Below are 24568 nucleotides of genomic sequence, written 5' to 3' on the forward strand. Positions count from 1 at the left end.
GGTGACAGAGCGAGACTCCATCTCAAAAAAAAAAAAAAAAAAAGACCCCCCAGTCTACACACACAGGACCCCCATCCCCATCGAGCAAAAGGAACCCAATTTACAACCAGAGAATCCCATCTCCACCAGAGATGCCCCCCCCCCCGTCACTTATAGAAAAAGAAACTCACTCCCTGCCGAGTGAAGGGGATCCCTCACCCCACACAGATGTGAGACCAACGCCATCTCATACAAGGAAGGAAACTCCCGTCACAAAGGAAAGGGGACCCTCTTCCCCATGCAGAGTCGAGACCCTCACCCTAAACCGATGCGGGAACCTCCATCCCGCACAGCAAAGGGAACCTCCTCCTCACACAGCGAAGGCTTCTCCTTCTCCCAACCCTACAAAGAGAGGGGCCCCAAATCCCCATTCAGAAAAGAAAAGCCCCATCCCCACACAGGGAGGGGGTCCTGGCGCCACCTGGTTTTGCCTCAGGCATGTCGGGGTACCTCCTCCTGCTCCTCTGACCGCAGCCGCGTCCGCTAGGCCCTAGGGAGGACAGGTGGGCCCCTAAGGGGAGCCTTTTAATGAGTCCTGAGACTCCCAGAAGGCTCCGGGAGGCATCAGACCATAGGGCCGCCCCACATTCCGCCCGCATGTTCTAAAGGGCGAGAAATAACAGCTGGACCTAGGGAGATGGCTGAGAGCCAAGTCCCCAGGGAGGAGGGGCTGGGGCTCGGACACCTGGGTCTGACGGAGAAGGGGGCTGGGGCTCGGACTCCAGGATCTCAGAGAGGAGGGGACTGGGTGCCTGGACCCCTGAGTCTGGGAGCAGAAGCAACTGGGGTCCCAGATTCTTGGGTTCCCTAGAAAGGAGGAGCGCCTGGACGCCTGGGTCCCGGGAGGAGGAAGAGGAAGAGACTGAGGGTCTCAAGGGGGTAAGGGCTGCGGGCCAGAGCTCTGGCATGAAGCAGGGAGGGGAGGGACAGGGTCTAGGAAGCCATTCTTAGCATCTGCAAGTCAGGAGTTTTCGGGAAACCGGAGCCGGGAGGGAGGGTCCGGTTTCCCAGCGTAGGCAGGACGGCGGCGGGGGGAGGAGGTCCCTGCGCCTCCGGGGAGGGTGCCGCGGCTCTGGGACTCCGGAGTTTCGCGCCCCGGGCGTGGGCAAACCCGAAGAGCTGGGGCCCCGGCCATCCGGGACCCCGGACTGGCCGCCGCCCCTCCTGGAACCGCTCCCCGCGACTCTTCCCGGAGAGGGCACGGCGGGCACCGGACGCGGGTAGGGGGCGGGCGTCCCTGGCGGGGGCGGGTGGGAGGCTGGGAAGGCCCTGGAGGGCTGCCCGGACGTTGGCGCCCTTCCCGGCAGGGGGACCTGTGACTTTCTGAATGGGGTGGCTCTGGACGCGGCGGGGAGCCGAGGGGGCGGGGCCTAGGGAGGGGCGGGGCTTGGGGACACCAGGTGTTGTGGGGAGGAAGGAGGGAAAGGGTGTTGGGGACTTCGGGTTAAGGCGGGGGACTGCCTGGCTAGTAACGCGGCGTGAGGGACCCGGTGTGAGGAAAAACAAGTCCCTCCGCTTTTTCTTCCTGTTCATCTTCCCCCTCCTCCTTTTCCAAAACTCCCTACGAGCCGGAAATTTCTCCGCCTCCAGGGAGCGTCCAGCCAATCCGACGTCAGCTCCATGTGATGTCACAGGTTGCCAGGCAGACTGCCACTGCGCTCCTGCGTGCCCGGCTAAGTTGGGGAGCGGCCCAGGCCTGCAGTGCCGCGGCCACCTGAAGCCTTGCGCCCCTCGCCGCCAGCCCGAGGGCTCAATTCAGAGGGAAGGGGACAGAGATCCAGACGGAAGGGGAAGCGGGGAGATGGAGAACTTCAGTTGGCAGGAAGAGAGGAAGACATAAAACAAACGGAACCCTCTGTGCCTGCACGTCAAGCCTCTTATTTCTCGGCATTCAAGGTTCAGATAGGTTTTGCTGTATGGTCTGTTTGTGATTTGTTTGTTTGTTTGTTTGTTTTTGAGACAGGGTCTCGCCCTGTCTGAAGTGCAGGGGCACGATCACGGCTCATTGCAGCCCCAACTTCCTGTGCTCAAGTGACCCTCCCACCTCAGTAGTTCGGAGTAGCTGGGACTACAGGCATACGCCACCACACCCCACTAATTTTTTATTTTTTTGTAGACGGGTGAGAAGGGGTCTCACTGTCTTGCCCAGGCTGGTTTCGAACTCCTGTACTCAAGCGATCCTCCTGCCTCAGCCCCCCAAAGTGTTGGGATTACACAGCCACCGCGCCTGCATATAATTCTCTCTTTGAACTCCCCTCTCATCATCAGCCGTGATGTCACGGTGTTTCTGAGAGCCAGCGGCCCCAGTGGAGGGGCAGGATTGCAGTCCCTGACAAAAGGTCCCGGGAGGTTTGTCTACCTCGATGCATCTTATTTTATTCCACATTTAGGGTGACAATGATAGCTTTTGTAAAAAGTACCTTCTTCGTCGCAGGGGGCCCTGGGGAGGACGTTTTGCCTGCCCTTCCTCCCTCCCCCTTCCCACTCATTCTCTTGAGGGCAGGTCCCAGCCCGGGCTCTGCCACCAGCTGCTGTGTGCCTCCACATGGACTTCAAGTGTCTCTAAGTCATTGGTATTCCTTCCTCCTCCTCCTCCTGGGAGTGGGGTGGATTTCAGGCGGTGTCAAAGGCTCAACAGGGCTGCAACAGTTTTTTTTTTGAGACGGAGTTCACTCTTGTCGCCCAGGCTGGAGTGCAGGGCGCGATCTCAGCTCACTGCAACCTCCGCCTCCCAGGTTCAAGCGAGTCTCCTGCCTCAGCCTCCCAAGTAGCTGGGAGTACAGCCATGCATCACCACGCCCAGATAATTTTGTATTTTTAGTAGAGACAGGGCTTCACTATGTTGGTCAGGCTGGTCTTGAACTCCTACCTCAGGTGATCCACCTGCATCGGCCTCCCAAAGTGCTGGGATTACAGGCATGAGCCACCACACTGGGCTAGAAAGTCTTTTTGAGATCTTCCTCCTCCTTCTCTCCCTTTTTCACAGAAGGGACAAACTAAGGTTGGGAAGCAGCAAGTCATTCACCCTAGATCCACCTGCCCACCCAGGCTCAAGGACCTCTGGCCTCTTGGCCCGCAACCTTTGACTCCCTGGGGGTCCCAACCAGTGCTCCATAGTCCACCCAGGCTTCAGTTCCAGCTGGGTTTATACAGTGGTCTAAAGCCAACAGGCTTGAGAAGCTGCTAGGGTAAGATAGCCAGGGATGGCAGTGACTGGGGCAAATTGGAGAACAAATGCCTCATTAGGAAAGGCTACTGTCCTGTTCCAGCTCCCCACCCCCCACCGAAAACTGGCCCACTCCCTCCAGATCGTCCAAAGTTTTAAGTGAAGGCAGAAATCTGGATTACGCAAAGTCTCCCCATTTTGAATGGTCTACTGTTTTTTTTTTTGTTTTTTTTTTTTGAGACGGAGTCTTGCTCTGTCGCCCAGGCTGGAGTGCAGTGGTGCAGTCTCGGCTCACTGCAAGCTCCGCCTCCCAGGTTCATGCCATTCTCCTGCCTCAGCCTCTCCAAGTAGCTGGGACTACAGGTGCCCGCCACCACTCCCGGCTAATTTTTTGTATTTTTAGTAGAGACAGGGTTTCACCGTGGTCTCGATCTCCTGACCTCGTGATCCGCCCGCCTTAGCCTCCCAAAGTGCTGGGATTACAAGCGTGAGCCACCGCGCCCGGCGGTCTGCTGTTTTTGTTGTTTTTATTTTCAGACAGAGTCTCGCTCTGTCGCCCAGGCTGGAGTGCAGTGGTGCGATCTCGGCTCACTGCAACCTCCGCCTCCCGGGTTCAAGCGATTCTCTTGCCTCAGCTTCCCGAGTAGCTGGGACTAAAGGCAACTGCCACCTCGCCAGCTAATTTTTGTATTTTTAGTAGAGACGGTTTCACCGTGTTAGCCAGGATGGTCTCGATCTCTCGACCTCGTGATCCGCCCGCCTCGGCCTCCCAAAGTGCTGGGATAACAGGCATGAGCCACCGTGCCCGGCCTTGGTTTTGTTTTTAAGACAGTGTCTTGCTCTGTCGCCCAGGCTGGAGTGCAGTGGCACGATTACAGCTCACTACAGCCTCTACTTCCTGGGCTCAAGAGATCCTCCCACCGCAGCCTCCTAAGCAGCTGGGACCACAGGTGTTCACCCCTATGTTCAGCTACTTTTTTTTTACGTTTTGTAGAGATGAGGTCTCATTATGTTGCCCAGGCTGGTCTTGAACGCCTGGGTTCAAGCCATCCCCCTGCCTTGCCTCCCAAAGTGCTGGGATTACAGGTGTGAGCCGTTGCCCAGCTGATGGTCTGCTGTTAATGTGGATCCCTCACACCTCCACCGCCAAGTGCTACAGTGAACTAAAGAGACCACCACCAGGGACCGGGGCCTGGGTTAGGGGGCAGGAGGGTGACGACCTTGAGACTTCTAGTTAGAAATGACATGGGTGGGAGCTGCCATGATCACCCAAAATCAGTTGCGTGGCCAGAGTGGTCTTCAGCACGGCCATAGGGAGTGCTACTAGGAGGGGTAGGGTCCCCATGAGAACTCAGTCTTTGTGGGGTCCCTGAAAGGGCATATCAGATGGAGAGCCTAGGAGGTCTCAGATGTGATTGGAGGATCCCAGATACGACAAGGGTATCCCTGACAGGGCCCAGACATGACACATTTCACTGACTCCCCATCCCCCACCCCAGACCTCTCAAGAGTGATTTCAGACATGACAAAAGGATCTTGCAGGAGCCCTAGAATGTGATTGGGGAACTCCAGACACATAAAAAGGGGCAGCAGAATGGTTCCAGAGAATTGGGGGATCTCAAAGATGAGGGGACAGATGTGACAACACAGCCATAGATGGGCAAAGAGGTCTGAGATGAGCTCCCAGAGGGCCCCAGACATAATTAGGAGATCTCAGATCTGCCAAGAGGGACCCCTGGACAGGACTCAGTGTTGCCAGCAGAGCCCCCACCCCAGATGAAGTTGAGGGTTTACAGACACACAGCGATCTTAAAAAGGTCCCAGGCCTCACTGGGGAATCAGATATCACAAGAAAATCCCAGAGAAGCTCTTGGGACTCTAGAACTGCTACCCTGCCTCCCCGAGTATAGTGGTCCATAGGTCCTGTCACCCAAAACATGAGGATCCCGGGGAGTCTGTACATGACAAAGAAATCCCAGAAGGACCCCAGGCACAAGTGGGGAATCCCAGACAGGCCGCGGCTGGGCTTGGGGATTATGGCAGGGCAGCACTCCCCTTACCCCAAAAGGTGGGGATGCGTAAGTCCTATCACCTAGAGTGTGGGGATGCCCTTTTTCTTCCAGGGGGATCCTGGCTGGGACGTGAGGTCCCCCAGCGGCTCCGCAGGTGGGAGCCTCGGGTGTGCTCAGGCCCGGTGGGCTGCAGGCAGCAGCGCGCTGTCGAACTGGTAGGTGAGCTTGCGCTTGACCTTGCGGATCTCGCCGGTCTTGGCGTAGTTTCGGAGGGCGCGCGCCAGCTTCTGGTAGGTCATGCGCTTGCGGTTCCCCTTCTGCTGGCCCCAGCGGCGCGCCAGGAGCTCCTTGTGCTTGGAGGAGAACTGGAAGACGCCGGCGCCTGGCTCCACCCACCACACGCACTCACGCATGTCCCCGCGCGTCAGTAGCCCCAGCAGAAACTGGTACAGGCGCAGCTTCTTGCGGGTCCCTGCGGTGGGGTCGGGGGCACGCGTTAGGTGAGGGTCCCTAAGGCCCCGCCTTCCCCATCCACCGTCCTCCGAGACTTCCACCCCGGCCTCCACCTCCTGGATCTGAGAAGTGGGGTGAGGGAAGTGGCTGTTACATACACCTGGCGCTGCGCCCCTCACCACGGGGGATGGGGGAGCAAGCCACTCCCCCTGCCCGTTCTGTGCTTTAATTTTCGGGATTTACATCTGTCCTGCCTTCCGCCCTGCGGCCAGCACGTAATATTCCATATTTGTTGAGCTAGTGGATGAAATGGGTTGACAGCGCTGCTTAAAGGATTATAACGGAGAGGCGAACAGATCTGGAGGCAGTTGCATTGGCCTGGGTATCTCTCCAGCTCCTGGTCTCCCAGCCTCTCAGCCCAAAGCTGGACAGGGTCCCAGGAGAGGCCAGGACACCTGACTCCTGGGCTCCTAGGGTTTAGTTTGTTTTTGAGACGGAGTCTTGCTCTGTGGCCCAGGCTGGAGTGCAATGGCGCAATCTCGGCTCATTGCAGCTTCTGCCTCCCGGGTTCGAGTAATTCTCCTGCCTCAGCCTCCCAAGTAGCTGGGACTACAGACGTCCGCCACCACGCCCGGCTTATTTTTATATTTTTAGTAGAGATAGGGTTTCGCCATTTTGGCCAGGCTGGTCTCGAACTCCTGGCCTCAGGTGATCCGCCCACCTTGGCCTTCCAAAGTGCTGGGATTACAGGCGTGAGCCACTGCGCCGGCCACTAACTGGGAGTTTCAAAGCAGGGCACTGGCTACAAGAATCCCATCTCTGCCATCTTACAGCGGTGTGACCTTGGGGTGGTGACGTAGTGACATCTTAATTTTTTTTTTTTCAAGGCAGGGTCTCGTTCTGTCACCCAGGATGGAGTGCAGAGGAGCAATCACAGCTCACTGCAGCCTCGACTTCCTGGGCCTAAGCAATCCTCCTGCCCCAGTCCCCAGTAGCTGGGACTACAGGTGTGCACCATCATGCCTAGCTAATTGTTTTATTTTTTGTAGAGATGGTGTCTTACTATGTTGCCCAGGCTGGTCTTGAACTCCTGGCCTTAGGTGATCCTCCCACCTCAGCCTCCCAAAATGCTGGGATTACAGGTGTGAGCCACTGCACCCGGATTGAATTCTTATAATTTTAGGCTGCCTCGGCATTCATTTAAAATATAAGTTGGAGGCTGGGCACAGTGGGCCATGCCTGTGATCCCAGCACTTTGGGAGGCCGAGGTGGGCAGATCACTTGAGGTCAGGAGTTCGAGACCAGCCTGGCCAACATGATGAAACCCTGTTTCTACTAAAAATACAAAACTTAGCTGGGTATGCTGGCTCATGCCTGTAATCCCAGCTAGTTGGGAGGCTGAGGCAGGAGAATCGCTTGAGCCCAGGAGGCAGAGGTTGCAGTGAGCTGAGATCATACCATTGCACTCAGCCTGGGCAACAAGAATGAAACTCCCTCTCAAAATAAAATAAAATAAAACTAAATAAAAAGTGGACATTCTCATGCTGGAAGCAGGGCTGTCCTCCTTGGCAGTTCTACATCTCCCTCCCTGAGTTCCTCAGTGTGGCTGACCCAGATATCTCCCTTATGCAACCGACTCCTGGTGACCACCTCCCTGTGGGAGATCCATGGACAGCCTACTTGACGGCCCTGCGTGGACTGTGCAGATGCCTCAGTGACCCCCTCTCAGACACAGCATGACCTCCTGGAACTTCATCCTGCTTGCTTTCAACCCACCAATTATTTATTTATTTATTCATTTATTTATTTATTTTGAGACGGAGTCTTGCTCTGTTGCCCAGGCTGGAGTGCAGTGGCATGATCTCAGCTCACTGCAAACTCCGCCTCCTGGATTCAAGCGATTCTCCTGCCTCAGCCTCCCAAGTAGCTGGGATTACAGGCATGCACCACCAGGCCCAGCTAATTTTTGTATTTTTAGTAGAGACAGGGTTTCACCATGTTGGCTAGGCTGGTCTTGAACTCCTGACGTTAGGTGAACTACCAGCCTCAGCCTCCCAAAGTGCTGGGATTATAGGCATGAGCCACCGTGCCCGGCCTGAACCCACCAATTAAAACCCCCCTCAGGAAACCTGTTTGGCTGATGCCTTGGACCCAATAAAGGCATCAGTCCACTGGTCCCTCTCTCTCTCCCTCCCTGCCTGCACTCCCTGACCTCGTGTGTGTGGCCTCCAGGCGTGCCATGTATGCCCCAGGACCTATAAGCCATATAATAATTTATTTCCGGCTGGGTGTGGTGGCTCATGCCTGTAACTTCAGCACTTTGGGAGGCTGAGGTGGGAGGAGCACATAGCTTCAGGAGTTGGAGATCAGCCTGGGCAACATAGCGAGACCTCACCTCTACAAAAATTTTAAAAATTAGTCAGGTGTGGTGGTGTAAGCCTGTGGTCCTAGCTACTCAGGAGGCTGAGGCAGGAAGATCGATTGAGCCCAGGAGTTTGAGGCAGTAGTGAGCCGAGATTGCGCCACTGCACTTCAGCCTGGGTGACAGATGGAGACCGTGTCTCAAATAAATGAATAAAAATAAATAAAATCTTTATTTCCATCTTGTGTCTTTCCTGGTCATTGGAGAGATCCTCTCCATCTTAAATGCCCTAAGTTAAAATAGGTGACTTAATTAGCCTCTCTGAGCTGAAGTCTCTCCTCAGCCACAAATGAGGCTGTGTGGCCGGGCACAGTGGCTCATGCCTGTAATCCCAGCACTTTATGAGGCCAAGACGGGCAGATCACCTGAGGTCAGGAGTTCGAGACCAGCCTGGCCCACATGGTGAAACCCCGTCTCTACTAAAAATACAAAAAATAGCTCGGCATGGTGAGGGTGCCTGTGATCCCAACTACTCTGGAGGCTGAGGCAGGAGGATTGCTTGAACCCAGAAGGTGGAGCTTGCAGTGAGCCGAGATTGTGCCACTGCACTCCAGCCTGGGTGACAGAGCGAGACTCTGTCTCAAAAAATAAATTAATTAATTAATTAAAATGTTTTAAATGAGGCTGTGGTTTTGTTTGTTTGTTTTTGAGATGGAGTCTTGCTCTGTCACCCAGGCTGGAGTGCAGTGGTGCAATCTCAGCTCACTGCAACCTTTGCCTCCTGGGTTCCAGCAACTCTCCTGCCTCAGCCTCCTGAGTAGCTGGGATTACAGGAATGTACCACCATGCCCCACTAATTTTTTTTTTTTTTTTAGACAGAGTCTTACTCTGTCGACAGGCTGGACTGCAGTGGCGAGATCTTGGCTCACTGCAACCTCCGCCTCCTGGGTTCAAGCGATTCTTCTGCCTCAGCCTCCCGAGTAGCTGGGACTACAGGTGCACACCACCATGCCTAGCTAATTTTTGTATTTTTAGTAAATGTGAGGTTTCACCATGTTGGCCAGGATGGTCTCGATCTCTTGACCTCGTGATCCACCCGCCTCAGCCTCTCAAAGTGCCGGGATTAAAGGCGTGAGCCACCACGCCCAGCCTAATTTTTGTGTTTTTAGTAGAGATGGGGTTTTGCCATGTTGGCCAGGCTGTTCTCAAACTCCTGACCTCAGGTGATCTGCCTGCCTCAGCCTCCCAAAGTGCTGGGATTACAGGCGTGAGCCACCACACCCAGCCTGTGTGTTGATTTTTACAATGCACTGTGGAGCATGATGTAGTGCCAGGTGCTTCACAAGGCACTTTACAATTATGAGCTCATTTAATCTCCATCATAACCCCGTGAGATGGGGATGATGACAATGATCCTCACTTTACAGATGAGAAACCGAGGCCCAGACACAGAAAGTAAGGAACGATCTCAGCTTTCTTGGGGTTGAGCATAAAGGATGTTGGGCACATGGGCAGGGCAAGGGTTGAACCGTTGGGGGTTGATAGTGTTATTATTTCTGTTGCTGTGGTGTCGGGAATGATGGTGAAGAGGTTGACTTATTGAAGTGCTCACTCTGTGCCTGGCGCTGCTGTCCCATTTACACTTATTATCCCATTTAATCCTCCCAACCACCTCAGGAGGGTAGACACTATCACCTCCATCCCCATCGCACAGACGGGAAACCTGGGCACAGAGAGGTAGAGGCACTTACCCAAGGTCACACAGCCAGCAGGTGGTGTGGATCTGGGAGCTGCCTGGAGTGCTGGAGTATATGTAGAGGCCCAGGAAGCCACGGTGCTCTCAGCACCCCAACCATCTCCAGCTGGCATCTTCCCCACCCCAGCCTCTCCCGCATACCTGCCTCGGATCCCTTCCCCTCGGGGCCAGCCACGAGGGCGTCATCCGACTCGCTGTCTGAGACCTCCAGGGCAGGGCTGTCCAACGGTAAGTCTTCCTCCTCTGATAGCACGGGGCTGGGGTACGGGGCATATGCCGGGGGAACCAGGGTCTGCGGAAGGTCAGGGTCACCTGCATGTCCAGGGATCCCTTGTCTCCCTCCACTTCCTCCTCTCAGGCCAAGGCGGTGGCCCTCCTGGCTCTGGTCTCCCTCTTTGTTGACAGCGTGGACTTTGGCCTTTGTTCAGATCACCACGTTGTGGCCAGGGGACACCTGAGGTACCTCCTCAAAGCCGGCCCAACACAGGGAATGCGAGTCTGCCCTGTCCCTGGCTTCCTGTCACTACCTCTCTTGACTCACTTGTTCAGAGCGGCAACAATGGAACGTAACCTGGGAGGCTGCTGCAGGGGTTACTATGTGCAGTCTCAATGCAGTGCCTGGCACCCAGCAAACCTCAACCAAATGACTGAGCTTGAGTTTTCTTTTCTTTTCTTTTCTTTTCTTTTTTGAGACAGGGTCTTGCTCTGTTGCCCAGGCTGGAGTGCAGTGGCATGATCTCTGCTCACCACAGCCTCAACCTTCTGGGCTCAAGCAATCCTCCTCCCGCCTCAGCCTCTCAAGTAGCTGGGATTACAGGCGTGCACCACCACACCTGGTTCGGGCTTGATTTTAACTGTCTCCTTACCACTCACCTGGCTGGCGAAGTTCTCCGTGGGGTATGCGGGGAGGCCAGGCCCCGGGGCCTCCAGGCCGGGGGCCAGTTCGAGGTTCCCTGCAGGGCTGTAGGTGGGGGGTTCGTAGCAGAGCTGGGCAGCCTGGGAGTGGCTAAAAGCGGCTGCTGCCGGGTCGAAGGCTTCATAGGGGGCGGCTGGGACAGGTGGGGCCACAGTCCAGTCCCACAGGGAGTCTGGGGGAAGGGCACTGAGTCAGAAGCTGGGAGGTCTCACGGAGGCCTCCTCCCAGTTGAAGCCCCCAGCACAGAGTGGCCATTGTAGGCTGTGCAAATCTCTGACCCCAGGATTTGCATGGAGGAGCGGATGGGTGGGAGAGGAAAGGGGAGGAGGGCCACAGGCCCGGGCCACCTTTATCCTGTTGTGCTAGGCGATGACCTCCCCTGGGCCTCAGCTCCCCTATCTGTGAAATGGGCCCCAAGGCAGGAAGGGCACTGGGCTGGGGTCACTCACCAGGAGCCCCCTCTGAGTCAGAGTAGCTAGAATGCTTGCAGCTGTCCAGGTCATAGAAGACGCCATCTGGGTACTGACACGGGGTGCAGGAGGGAAGAGGGGTCATCCCAGGCCTTGGGGACTCCCAACCCCCACCCTGGACCCTTGGGGAGACTCCAGCACAGGGGAGAGAAGAGGGGACTCAGGAGAGATTAGAGCAACAAAGAGACACAGAGACTAGGCATCAGAGACAGGGACAAAGAGACAGAGATACAGAGAGTAGAGACACAACCCAATAGGGACACACAGCCACCAGCTCCTGCTAAGACGGTGGGCTCCCAAGAACCCTGGCCCCTCACTGGCACACAGTCAGCACATCAGGGCGCCTGGAGAAGGGGTGGAAGAACTCCCCCAGCCTTGCCTGCCTGGGGGCTCCGGAGGTGAAGGGCAAGGGGAAATGGAAGTGTTTCACTTAACAGAGGCAGGGGTCAATGCTTTTTAAATACACCTCCAGGCCAGGCGTGGTGGCTCACGCCTGTCATCCCAACACTTTGGGGGGCCGAGGCGGGCAGATCACCTGAGGTCAGGAGTTCGAGACCAGTCTAGCCAACATGGTGAAATCCCGTCTCTACTAAAAATACACAAATTAGCCAGGCGTGGTGGCGCATGCCTGTAATCCTAGCACTTTGGGAGGCTGAGGCCAGCGAATCACCTGAGGTCAGGAGTTCGAGACCAGCCTGCACAACATGGTGAAACCCCATCTCTACTGAAAATACAAAAATTAGCTGGGTGTGGTGGCAGATGCCTGTAATCCCAGCAACTCTGGAGGCCGAGGCAGGAGAATCGCTTGAACCTGGGAGGTGGAGGTTGCAGTGAGCTGAGATCACGCCACTGCACTCCAGCCTGGGTGACAGAGTGAGACTCTGTCTCAAAAAATAAATAGGCCAGGCATGGTGGCTCACGCCTGTAATCCCAGCACTTTGGGAGGCCAAGGCAGGCAGATCATGAGGTCAGGAATTCGATACCATCCTGGCCAACATGGTGAAACCCCGTCTCTACTAAAAATACAAAAATTTGGCCGGGCGCGGTCGCTCACGCCTGTAATCCCAGCACTTTGGGAGGCTGAGGCGGGTGGATCACGAGGTCAGGAGATCGAGACCATCCTGGCTAACACGGTGAAACCCCGTCTCTATTAAAAAATACAAAAAAAATCAGCCGGGCGTGGTGGCGGGCGCCTGTAGTCCCAACTACTCGGGAGGCTGAGGCAGGAGAATGGCATGAACCCGGGAGGTGGAGCTTGCAGTGAGTCGAGATTGCGCCACTGCACTCCAGCCTGGGCGACAGAGCGAGACTCCGTCTCAAAAAAAAAAAAAAAAAAAAAAAAAAATTAGCCAGGCATGATGGTGCACACCTGTAGTCCCAGCTACTTGGGAGGCTGAGGCAGGAGAATCGCTTGAACCCAGGAGGCGGAGGTTGCAGTGAGCCGAGATCACGCCACTGTACTCCAGCCTGGCGACAGAGCAAGGCTCTGTCTCAATAAATAAATAAATAAATAAATAAACCTCCACATGTTGATTCGCCCCATGAATCATGTGTTGTTGCTTCAAAAACTCGAGTCTAGGAAAAACTAAAGCTAGATCCACACCATGCCTAGGACCTGGCAGTCTCACTCCTTGGCATTTAATCAAGAGAAATGAAAATGGATGTGCACAAGATAGCCTTGTTCCAGAATCATCCCAGCAGCTTTATTATGAGTCTCCAACTGGAAACAGGCCAGGCGTCATCAACAGGAGAAGGGATAAACAAACTGTGGTGTGGGCTGATCATAGAGTACTCTACAGCAAGGAAAAAGGACAAACACTGACACACACTTCACGTTGAGTGAGGGAAGCCAGACCCCAAAAGGGACATGCTGTATGACTCACTTTACATAAAGTTCAAAAGCAGGCAGCCGGGTGCAGTGGCTCACACCTGTAATCCCAGCAATTTGGGAGGCTGAGGTGGGAGGATCACTTGAGCCCAGGAGTTTGAAACCAGCCTGGATAACATGGTGAAACCCTGTCTCTACTAAAAATACAAAAATTAGCCGGGCATGGTGGCGCGTGCCTGTAATCCCAGCTACTTGGGAGGCTGGGGCAGGAGAATTGCTTGAACCCGGGAGGTGGAGGTTGCAGTGAGCCGAGACGGTGCCACTGCACTCCAGCCTGGGCGACAGAGCGAGACTCCTTCTCAAAAAACCAAAACAAAAAAAAGAGCAGGCAAAACAAATGACAAATCGGTGGTGGAAAATATCAGAGAAAGGTATTGACTGAGAAGGGTCAGGAAGGAATATCCAGAGATTGAAATGTTCGGTATCTTGATCTGGCTTGTGGCTACACGGGGTATAGATAATGCAAAAACTCACTGAAGTGTCCACAAGATTTGTCACTTTACTGACTTGTTAGTTACGCTTCAATTAACCAAAAAAACAAAAAAACAAACAAAACAAAAAAAAAACATGGCTGGGGTGTGAATGTGGAGGGGCATAAACAGGGGCTTTCTTCCGACCACATCAGTAAGATTTGATTTCTCAGACTGGGTTGTGGGTCTAAGGGTGTTGGGTAGAGTATTCCATATCTGAACTATTAGACAACACAATTTTAAAAAATACGAACAAAAAGAAGGAAAGGAACATGAAAATACATTTGCTGAATGTGGGATGGGCAGAGAGAGATGCAAAGCCACAAGGAAGTGGATTCAAGCCTGAGAGGGGGAGAGAGACATCAAAAATATGGATGGGGGGTGGCGGGAGATACCAAGGGGGAGCTCAGAAACAAAGTGACAGGAAGAGGCAGGAGGGGAAACTGAGGCAGGAAGCAAATGACTTCTCTGAGGGAGGTCACCGTGGGCCACCCCTCCCTGGCCCCCAGGGGCCCCAACTCACCAGACAGCTGAAGTGTGGCCCGTCGAGCCTGGAGGGGGAGAGACACAGAGGCATGCTGAGGCTGCCTCCAGCCACCTGAGTCTCAAAGTGGTTGGGGGCTGACAGGGAGGCGGCAGCAGCTGTGACCACCGCAGCCCTGTGTGAGGGACCAGCCCCACCACATTCACCGGACTCCCCCACTACCCCCTGCTGGGACAGGAAGTGGGGGGATGGGGGGAGGCAAATGTCCCCCTCCTCCCCAGGATTTGCATAGACACCCTGGTGGGGAGGGGCAGGGAAAGTGAGGGAGAGAAAGTCCCGGAAAGGAGGTGTGGGGATGGAGAGGGGGCCTGGGTCAAGTGGGGCCTTGGTGGCGAGTCAGTTAAATGAGTCCAGTTTGGACCAGAGGAGAGGGATGGAGAGATGTCTGGGTGGAGAGGGGGAGGCCCGGAGAAGACTCAGATGAGGAGGCTCGAGGAGAGGTGGGACACGGAGAAAGGTGTGCAAAGGGATATTCATGCACAGAGGCGGGGAGGATTCCTGGAGCCCCAGATGGAGGCACTGGGAGTGAGGGTGAGGCAGGAGACCAAAAGGCAGGGAGAGCGAGAACTAGAGACAGAGACACAGAGACAGGCAGAGAGACAGAGAGCAACAAGGCAGAACGCTGAGAGCCGGGAGATGCCAGATACAGAGCGAACAGATACGGGGAACTCGGGGAGACGGGAAGAGTCGTGGATGGACTGAGTGAGAGCCACGGAGGACGCCCGCAGGAGGGCACACTAGCAAGTGTCCCGGGGAAATGAGATCTTTGGGGACCAAGAAGGACAGGGACTGGGAGGATGGAGGAGAGTCCCAGCGAGGACATGCTAGCAAGTGTCCCGGGGAAATGAGATCTTTAGGGACCAGGAAAGACAGGAACTGGGGGGATGGAGAGTCCGAAGTGAAGAGGGAACAGAACCAGAAGGGGCAAGAGACAGGGCGGACCCCTCCCCTCCACTCCCACCCACCTGCCCTGAGGAGCAGAGAAACCACTGCCCAGAGGTGGGGACCCCGGGTGCAGGTTTGGGGGCCCTCACTTACTGTGCAGCCTCCAGGGCGAGCATGGTGGTGCCGGGCGGGCTGTTTGCCGCCCGCTGCAGCCGCCAACCCTATTTATATCTTGGCCCAGCCCCTGCCGGTGGGGAGGGGGAGGAGGGTGCCCGCTGGCCACAAGCTCGGCCCTCCTCAAAAATCCCCTCAGGGAGGGGGTCAGGGGAGGGGGCTGGATTGCACAACCCCTTTGTCACGTGGCAGGGAGGGCGGGCCAGGGGCTGTCTGGATTTGGGGATCCCCGTGGGGCTGGGTTTGGGGGGCTGACCTTGAGGGCTGGAGATGGGACAGGAGCTGGATTTGGGGAACCCTGAAAAAGTCAAGGAAGGGCTGGGGTTCACTGAAGAGGAGAATCAGGAAACAGGATCTGGACCCAGGAGCCGAATTCCAGCAGGGGCAGGCTGGGGGCCGAGGGGCAAGCACAAGACTCTCCCCGGGGGACGTGTGAGGTGATGGGAGGGCCGAGGGTGTCTGACGGCAGTTAGAGGCTGCGGGGATAGAGATGGGAGTCGCTGGGGGGAAACCCAGACCCAAAGCCCATTGCCAGGACCCCGACGTGGAAACATCGTGGGTGTGTGGTCCGGCGGGGGGGTGGGGGGGTCCTCTTGGCCGTGCTGAGGAGTGGAAGCCCCGGTGCGCCTGGGGCTGCCCCAGGGCCTGGAGGAAACAGGTCAGCACCTGGAGGGTGGGGCAGCCACCAGGGTCCCCAGGGTCATCACCAGGGTGGGCTGGGCCGGGGCCAGACACCTGGGGGCCCTAAGCAGGGCAGAGAAGCGTTGGTATAAGTGTTCATTCAGGGCCAGAGAGGAAACTGAGGCACGCTTGGCCCACATGAACCAGGCAGCACAGGTGGGAGCCCAGGGGGCTTTGGCTGAGGATGAGGTACGGTGGGGGCCTCAGGAGGGTCCCAGCCAAGGCCAGGGCTTATGAAACCAGACAGTCCCCCAGAGACCACAAAGCACCATGTAGCAAAAGTCCAGGACTTTATTAATTCTCCCTGGTCCCGCCCCCGCCCCACGGGATGCTTGCAAGGTCACCAGGCCTCGGGGCCAGGGGGTCCAAAGCGCCGCAGGAGCTGCTCCTGGTCTTCCAGGTCCTTCCGCACCTTCTTGCGCATGTAGAAGATGGGGCAGTCCCGGCTGCAGGTGGGGGCAGGGGTAGGGGCAGGGGCAGGGGCAGGGGCAGGGGCAGGGGCAGGGGCAGGGTCAGGACTGGCCAAGGCCCAGTGCCCAGCCTGGGAGAGGGGTGGGGGCTGTTCCCAGGACTTTGGCCCCCGCCTGCTGCCCAGCCCACCTGCCCCCTCCCGCAGCAGGCTGTTTGCTCAGCAGGCACTGGGGGGAGCCGATAACAGCGGGTGCCTGGCGAGCTGCAGGGCCATGGCTGGCCGTATATCACCTGTCACCTGGCGTGGGAACCCACCCCGCCTACCCGTTCCCTGGGGAAAGCCCGGCCCCGCCCTGGGGAGGGGGCCAGGCTGGCTGGGTGTGTCGGGAGGACAGCCATTTCCCGGGCAACACTGGGTGCTGGGCCCTGCCTCCCCAAGCACCCACCCCCTCTGGGGGGCTGGGATGGGCCCATTTTTCAGACAAGGACACTGAGGCTCAGGAGAGCTCACAGCTGAAGGGGATGGGCGGGGAGGATGCTCAGGAGACGCCTTGGAGTCAGAGGTTGGGTCCACAGCCCACAGGCTGGGAGCTGGGGAGGGGCGGGGCAGCCCAGGGTCGGGACATGGCACACACCTGGTGCAGATGACGTCCTCGTGCAGGCTGCCCTGGCAGCGCTGGCACTGCGTCCAGAGGCGTGAGAAGCGCTCCTCCAGGGCATTCAGATGGGACACCTGGGGACGGCAGCGGCTGAGCAGGGCGCCCCCGCCTCCCTACCTGGCCCCTCCTCACCTCCCGGCCCTCTCACCTCCTTCTGATACAGCTCAGACTCCCGGGGCTGGCAGAACTCACACACGGCTCCTGTGGGGAGGCGGGTCAGCACCAAGTGCTGGGGCCAAGCCAGGAACTGGGCCACCCCATCCCTGCCCACTGCCAATCCCAGCTGCTGAAAGTCCCCAGAGGCTGGAGAACAACGGAGCAAGTGTGCTGGGAAAACTCCCCTGGGGAACTCCCGGGGTGGGGGCCGAGGACCCTCTGTGGGGGTGGAGACAGGGGCCACCCGCCCAGGGGCCCTGGGCCTACTGGGTGGCAGTGCCAGTCCATGGGGTGGGTGTCTAGGATCTGGGGTGATGGCAGAGGCAGGCTGAGGGCCAGTGGGGGCCCAGTGGCCAGGGCCGCTCACCCTGGTGGCTGAGCACTGTGCGGCAGCCGATGCAGCAGTTGCGGCGTTTGGCGAAGGCCAGGAGGCCGCCCACCTTGCCCGTGAGCACCGTCTTGCAACGCGTGTGGTCCCCCCCTGCAGGAGAGGAGGCAGGTGGTGGGCCGGTGTGCCTTCCCCTGCCCCCCCCCCAGGGTGCTCCCAGTCCCCTGGTGCCCCCGTACGCAGTAGCACAGCCTCGGCACGGCCCTCGCCCAGGATGGGCTCGAAGATGCGCAGGAGGGGCTTGGCCAGCTGCTGCTCCAGGTAGTACTGCGTGTCGATGGGCAGGCTGTGCTCCAGCACGAACAGCGGGTCCTGTGGCCACACGGCAGTCACACCCAGGCAGCCCAGGGAAAGAGCGCTGGGGTGGACATGGGGGACAATGGCAAGGGATGGTCATGGGGCCTAGGGTCTAGGCCTGCCTGCGGGCTGTGACATGGGGGGTCCTGGGTCTGGGGTGGGGTCGGAGGTCATGAAGTCTCTGGGCCACAGAGTCTGTAGGGCCCTCATGTCACCAAGGAAGGGTCAAAGTTCACAAGGGGAAGCAAGGATGAGGAAGGGGTCAGGAGGTCAGAGGTCATGGGGCTAAGATGTGGGTCACTGGGGGTGGGGGTAGAGCGGGAGGATTATAAATCCAAGGGAACCCCCGGCTGGGGAGCTGTATGCACAGGGGAGGGACTGGGGTCCCCTTCCATAAGGAAGCAAGGGAGGGGTCAGAATAGAGGGGGGGACCTCCAGAAGGGGCCGAGGCCACACCCAGGCTGCCATGGGGGGCGGTTCTCAGGGCCCCACAGGGCACGGGAGGCCCTGCCCTTCCCGCAGGCCCGCCCATCTCGGAAAGCAGAAGTGAGAGCGAGGGGGCTGGGCGGGAGCGGGCAGCCAGGTGGACCTGACCTCCGACTTCATGTAGGCGGCCACACCCTTGGCGGCACTGATGATCACGTAGGGGACGCGGTCGCCCAGGCTGGGCGCACTCCCGGGGTCCCGCTTCCTCATCCTGCGTGGAGACAGGGTGGCGGGTGGGTGAGGGCAGGTGGGTGGTGGGGGTGGGGGTGGGGGTGGGGGCGTAGGAAGTGGGCCCAGCTGGCAGGAAGGAGGGGGTTATTTCTGGCCCGGCCGCCCGCCCCGTGGCAGGACCTCTCGGCCAGCTCCACGTGGGCCTGCTTGCCGGCGTAGTCGGAGGCCGCGCGGGTCAGCTCCTTGGTGATGACCAGCTGGGAGATGTCGATACGGTTGCACAGCAGGTCCGAGATGACGTCCTGTGCGTGGGCCACCGCGCCCTCAGGGTCTCTGTAGGAGAGCGGGCCGCACAGTGTCACCAAAAGGCACTGAGGGCCAGGCTGGTGCCTCCACAGGTCTCAGGGCTGGAGACCAGGATGAGCTCTTAGGGCTGAGGCTCAGCGCAGAGAGGGGCCCTTCCTACCATAGGCTGCAGAGTGGCAGAGGCAGAGCCTGAACCCACAGCTGCCCAAGCCGACTCTTTCCACTGCTTCACCACCGAGGAAGAGCTGGGCCTGACACCTGTGTTCCCAGGGGAGGAGGGGCTGGGGGTCTGGACTCTTGTATCTAAGAGAGGAAGGGGCTGGGGGCCCTGACCCCTGGATCTGAGGAGGAGGAGGCTGGGGGCCTGGACCCGTGGGTCTGAGGGAGGAGGGGCTGTTGGCCTGGGCTCCTGGGTCTGAGGGAGGAGGGGCTGGGGGCCTGCCCCCGTGGATCTGAGGGAGGAGGGGCTGGTAGCAGGCTCCTGGGTCTGAGGGAGGAGGGGCTGGTGGCCTGGGCTCCTGGGGGGTGGGTCTGAGGAGGAGGACTGGGCCTGACTCCGGTCTGAGGAGGAGGGCTGGGGCGGATTCTGGTCTGGAGGAGGAGGGCTGGAGGGAGGAGGGCCTGGGGTCCGGACTCTTGGGTCTGAGGGAGGAGGGGCTAGGGGTCCGGACTCCTGGGTCTGAGGGAGGAGGGCCTGGGGTCCGGACTCCTGGGTCTGAGGGAGGAGGGCCTGGGGGCCGGACTCCTGGGTCTGAGGGAGGAGGGCCTGGGGCCCGGACTCCTGGGTCTGAGGGAGGAGGGCCTGGGGCCCGGACTCCTGGGTCTGAGGGAGGAGGGCCTGGGGCCCGGACTCCTGGGTCTGAGGGAGGAGGGGCTGGGGCCCGGACTCCTGGGTCTGAGGGAGGAGGGCCTGGGGTCCGGACTCCTGGGCCTGGGGTCCGGACTCCTGGGTCTGAGGGAGGAGGGCCTGGGGTCTGGACTCTTGGGTCTGAGGGAGGAGGGGCTAGGGGTCTGGACTCCTGGGTCTGAGGGAGGAAGGGCTGGGGGCCCGGACCCCTGAGTCTGAGGGAGGAGGGGCTGGGGTCTGGACTCTTGGGTCTGAGGGAGGAGGGGTTAGGGGTCTGGACTCCTGGGTCTGAGGGAGGAAGGGCTAGGGGCCCACACCCCTGAGTCTGAGGGAGGAGGCCCCACACACCGGTCGATGAGCAGGCGGCGCAGTGAGGCAGTGACCAGGTTGGCCACAAGGGGGCAGTTGTCCCTGCGCACGGCCTCCAGGCCCTTGCAGTCCATGCGGTCGTGGGCGTCGGGCCGGGAGGAGAAGAGCAGGCCCGCGTAGCGCTTCTTGCTGATAAGCAGGTATGGGAAGTAGACCTGGGAGGGAGCCATGGCCGAGACCCTGAGCCTGAGGAGGCCAAGCCCCAATCCTGAGATGCCCCCCAGAAACTGAAGGCAGACAGGGTCCCAGATGCAGGATGAGGACATGGGAGCCGTGCCCTGAACCCGGTGGGATGGGCCCTGAGACACCGTGTGGCTGGAAGTGGCTCCTGAGGCCCCTCAGCATGCCAGGACCCCCATACCAGAGACCCAAATCTGAAACAGAGACTGGGATAAATCCAGATAAATCCAGATAGTCCCTAAAACATGAGATCCAGACAGGGGAGTCGACGAAGCATCCCATGACAGAGAGGAGAAACTACGGCTGGGTGAGCCCTGAGGCAGAGACCTCCCCACTCTGCGAGGCTCCAAGTCCAAGGCCTGGCACGAGGGAGCGTTAAACCACAGGAAAAAAGTACAGTGTGAGAACTGGGCATGGCGGCTCAGGAGGCCAAGGCGGGAGGATCGCCAGAGCCCAGGAGTTGGAGGCTGCAGTGAGCTGTGAACTCGCCACTGCACTCCAGCCTGGGCGACAGAGCGAGACCCAGTCTCTTCAAAAGAAAATAGGGTGCAAGGTTTCCTGAGACCAAGTGTGCCGCACCCCAAGGGCCAGGGGCAATGTTGCACAGATCTAAGATGCACCCCCATCAGGGTCCCTGCGTGGAGGGCAGCTCCACATCTGACAGGTACTGGGAAACCTCAAAACCAGGGACACTGTGACAGGGTTTTCAAAGAACAGATGCCATCCAGTGTAACAAAGCCCAAGGCCTTGGAGGCTTCCAAAACCAAGGCCCCAACCTCAGGAGAATCTAAGCAGCAAAATCTCTTCACACTGTGGCTTTTGCGAATCCAAAGAACGGGACGCCCTGAGTACCCTTATGAGGGCACCTAAATGCAGAGCCCCTGACCCAGCCACGCACCTTCTCAAACTCCAGCCGGATGGGCGACGGGAAGTGACCTGACACCCAGTCTGCGGCCTCCCGCCCCAGGGCCATCGCCTCAGCCACCGAGGACACGCCGAATCGGCACATGACGGAGTCAGTGTCACCATACACCACCTGCGGGCGGCGGGGAGGTGTGTGTGTGTGAGAAGCAGGGTCCCTTCTGTCAACTACTGGTGTCGTGTGGCTAATGCCAACGGGACCCAAGGATGCAACAGGAGAGTGGGCAGGGTGTGACCAAGAGGCACGGGGACGTGGGGGTCCGGCCTGGCTTCCATCCCCCCACCTGCCCTGGGCCCATCTCAGGGCAGCGGGTGGGCGGCCCCTGACCTTGGCGCTGGTGCTGTAGCCATTCTCCACTGTGTACTTAGACTCCACCAGTTGCTTGGTTTTCTCAATCATCTGACGTCCGAACCCTGTGACGCTCTGTCGGGGAGAGAATCATGTGGAGTGAAGCCCTGGGGGCCATGTGCAGTGAACGTGGGCCGGCGGGGGAGGGGTCCCGCCTCTGCCATTTCCCAGTGGCATGGGCTTATGCACAAGCCACTCTGCCCCTCCTGGGCCTCAGTTTCCAAATCTGCAAAATGGGACTACGAGGCAGCTCCTCAATGGTCAGGTAGAAAGAAGTGGGTTCCCTGGCTCAGAGTTCTGGGCACGCACAAGGAAGTGACTATATCAAATGCATGCTGGAAAGACTGCGGCCTGAAGAGGCCACTGGCTCAGTGTTTCCCTCACATTGACATTCTGGGCAGCTCCCTGTGGTACAGGACCACTGACATAGCCGGCCCCATTCCTGGAAGCCAGCAGTGCCACCCCCATCCCTGTACCACCAGAACTGGCCCTACCTACACATTGACAAATGCCCCCCAGGGCAGGGGGCGGCACCACCCCGACTAAGAAACCATTGAGAACCCGCTGTCTTATTTTAGAATTAAGAAAACTGGCTGGCGCGGTGGCTCATGCCTGTACTCCCAGCACTTTGGGAGGCTGAGGTGGCTGGATCACTTGAGGTCAAGAGTTCGAGATCAGCCTGGACAACATGGTGAAACATCATCTCTACTAAAAATACACACACACACACACACACACACACACAAACTAAAAACTACTTAAAAAAAAAAAAAACAACAACAACCAAACCTGAGGCTGGGGGTGCGGACACCAAGGAGAGATGGGTGTGATTCTTGTGTTTTTGTTTGTGTGGATCCAGTCAGGAAATCTAACTAGAGCATTTTGTCCATTTACGTTTAGTGTAATTACTGATAGAGCTGGGCTTACGTCTACCACTTTACTGTCCAGCTTTTACTTGTTCTACCTGTCCTACGTTCCTTTTTCTTTCCTTTGTAATCTTTTCCTGAAATGATTCAGTTTTTTTTGTTGTTGTTCTTTTTTTTGTTGTTTTAAAGAGACAGGAGGCCAAGCGTGGTGACTCACACCAGTAATCCCAGCACTTTGGGAGGCCGAGGCAGGTGGATCACCTGAGGTCAGGTGTTCAAGACCAGCCTGGCCAACATGGTGAAACCCTGTCTCTACTAAAAATGCAAAAATTAGCCAGGCGTGGTGGCGGGCGCCTGTAATCCCAGCTACTCGGGAGGCTGAGGCAGGAGAATCACTTGAACCTGGGAGGTAGATGTTGCAGTGAGCCAAGATTGCAGCATTGCACTCCAGCCTGGGCGACAGAGCGAGACTCCATCTCAAAACAAACAAACAAACAAAAACTAAAAGAGAAAAGGTCTCAGCTCTGTCACCTAGAATGAGTGCAGTGATGCCATCACAGCTCACTGTAACTCAGACTGCTAGGTTCAAGCCATCTTTCCGTCTCAGCCGCCTGAGTAGCTGCAACTATAGGCATGAGCCATCACAATGCCTGGCTAGTTTTGTTTGGTTGTATTTTTTGTAGAGACGGGGTTTCACTATGTTGCCCAGGCTGGTCTCAAACCCCTGGTCTCCAGTGATCCTTCCTCCTCAGTGTCACAAAGTGTTGGGATTACAGGCGTGAACACTGTAATTCATTACTTTTTTTTTTTTTTTTGAGATGGAGTTTCACTCTGTTGCCCAGGCTGGAGTGCACTGGCACAACCTTGGCTCACTGCAACCTCTGCCTCCTGGATTCAAGTGATTCTCCTGCCTCAGCCTCCCGAGTAGCTGGGATTACAGGCACCTGCCACCACACCTGGCTAATGCTTTGTATTTTTAGTAGAGATGGGGTTTCACTGTGTTGGCCAGGCTGGTCTTGAACTTCTGACTTCGTGATCCGCCTGCCTCAGCCTCCTAAAGTGCTGGGAGCCACCGCACCCGGCCAATTCATTGCATTTTTATTATTCCACCTCTTGCTCCCATAAGCTTGAGAGACAGAAATAAGGAAAGAGGTCAAGAGACAGAAACAGAACAGTGACAGAGGGAAGTGGCTGAGAGAGAAAAGACAGAGACACAGGATTGGTAAGACGCAGCCCCAGGGGAGGGCCAAGCCATGCTGTCTTGGCCTGGCCTCTGCTTCAGGGCTGGAGCCTGATGTCCACACAGCCACCCCTTTCCACCAAGGAGGCTGGGGAGGCAGCCGGGGACTGTGAAAGGCAGAGGGGAGTTGGGAGCATGCAGTTAGCGATTCACTTTGTGCAAAGAAAGGTCTGGCTCTTGCCTGGCTCCTGGTAGTCTAAGCCCCTAGAATATCCCGCCTGATAACAGGGTCTCTGTTCCAGCCTGGGCAACATGGCGAGACCCTAGCTCTACAAAAAATAACATAAATAGGTGGTGCGTGCCTGCAGTCCCAGCCACTTGGGAGGCTAACGTGGGAGGCTCACCTGAGTCCGGGAGGTTGAGGCTGCAGTGAGCCATGATTGTGCCACTGCACTCCAGCCTGGGCGACAGGGTGAGACTGTCTCAAAAAAAAAAAAAAAAAAAAAAAAGGTGTTTGTGTACCTGGGACTTTGAACCACACCAGGTAGTTGACACTAACATGGTTTATGGTAGGCCCTGGGGCATGCAGTATCAGTTTGACCTCTGGGGGTTGCTGAGGGGCCGGGATGATGGAGTCACTAAGGCCAGTCACAGGGTGCTCCATGCCTATAGGACTGACACCCAAGAAAAACCCTGGACCCCAAAGCTTGGGTGAGAGCCTCTGGTTGGCAATGCTGCTTGTGTGTGGCCACGCATCAACACTGGGGGAAAGGAGGGCCATCCTGGCAACCCTACTGGGAGAGCACAACTGGAAGACATGCCTGGTCCCTTCTATACCCTGCCCTGTGCACCTCTTTCTTTTGCTGAGTTTAATCTGTGTCCTTTTGCTGTATTAAATCACAACCATGAGAACCAGCTTTTCTGCTCTCTGAGTACTTCTAGTGAATCACTGAACCTGAGTGGTCTTTGGGGGCCCCCAGAACTGCGGGTGGGTGGGTGTGTGCAAAGGCCCCACCCACTGAGAATTCATCCAAGCCTTCCACCCAGATCCCTGTGAAAAGTGGCGCAGTGCCCAGCCAGGGAGGAAGCTCCCCGTGGCTAGAGGTAACCAAGCAGAGCGGCACAACTACTGGCCTGGAACGGGCCAAGACTCAAGTCCTAGGGGA

General features: G+C 57.6%; 2 protein-coding genes across 7 annotated transcripts in view; both read right to left on the reverse strand.

Annotated features, from left to right (window-relative positions):
* MYBPC2 (myosin binding protein C2) overlaps positions 1-540 on the reverse strand; it is a 36779-nt gene extending 36239 nt beyond the window's left edge. The window contains exon 1 of the mRNA XM_032169109.2: positions 461-540. Coding sequence (XP_032025000.1) covers positions 461-479 — 19 coding nt within the window. The 5' untranslated portion in view covers positions 480-540. The remainder of the gene's footprint in view (positions 1-460) is intronic.
* A 3222-nt stretch (positions 541-3762) lies between these two features.
* The window catches only part of LOC116478111 (DNA polymerase delta catalytic subunit), a 45594-nt gene continuing 24788 nt past the window's right edge, over positions 3763-24568 (reverse strand). For 4 of the 6 annotated variants that reach the window (XM_032169004.2, XM_032169003.2, XM_032169005.2 and 1 more), the window contains 10 exons: positions 21336-21431; positions 20985-21122; positions 19886-20061; positions 18565-18717; positions 18322-18424; positions 17610-17742; positions 17410-17523; positions 17035-17087; positions 16863-16960; positions 16104-16262 (listed from right to left, as the gene is read on the reverse strand). In XM_032169004.2, the coding sequence (XP_032024895.1) occupies positions 16157-16262; positions 16863-16960; positions 17035-17087; positions 17410-17523; positions 17610-17742; positions 18322-18424; positions 18565-18717; positions 19886-20061; positions 20985-21122; positions 21336-21431 (1170 nt within the window). In that variant the 3' untranslated portion in view covers positions 16104-16156. Of the gene's footprint in view, positions 5690-9929; positions 10081-10661; positions 10877-11153; positions 11227-14055; positions 14084-15114; positions 15155-16103; positions 16263-16862; positions 16961-17034; positions 17088-17409; positions 17524-17609; positions 17743-18321; positions 18425-18564; positions 18718-19885; positions 20062-20984; positions 21123-21335; positions 21432-24568 lie in introns of those variants that run through there. The other 2 variants (XM_032169010.2, XM_032169009.2) reach the window with 2 other exon arrangements.

Source organism: Hylobates moloch, unplaced genomic scaffold, assembly GCF_009828535.3.
Source record: "Hylobates moloch isolate HMO894 unplaced genomic scaffold, HMol_V3 SCAFFOLD_12, whole genome shotgun sequence".
NCBI lineage: Eukaryota > Metazoa > Chordata > Mammalia > Primates > Hylobatidae > Hylobates > Hylobates moloch.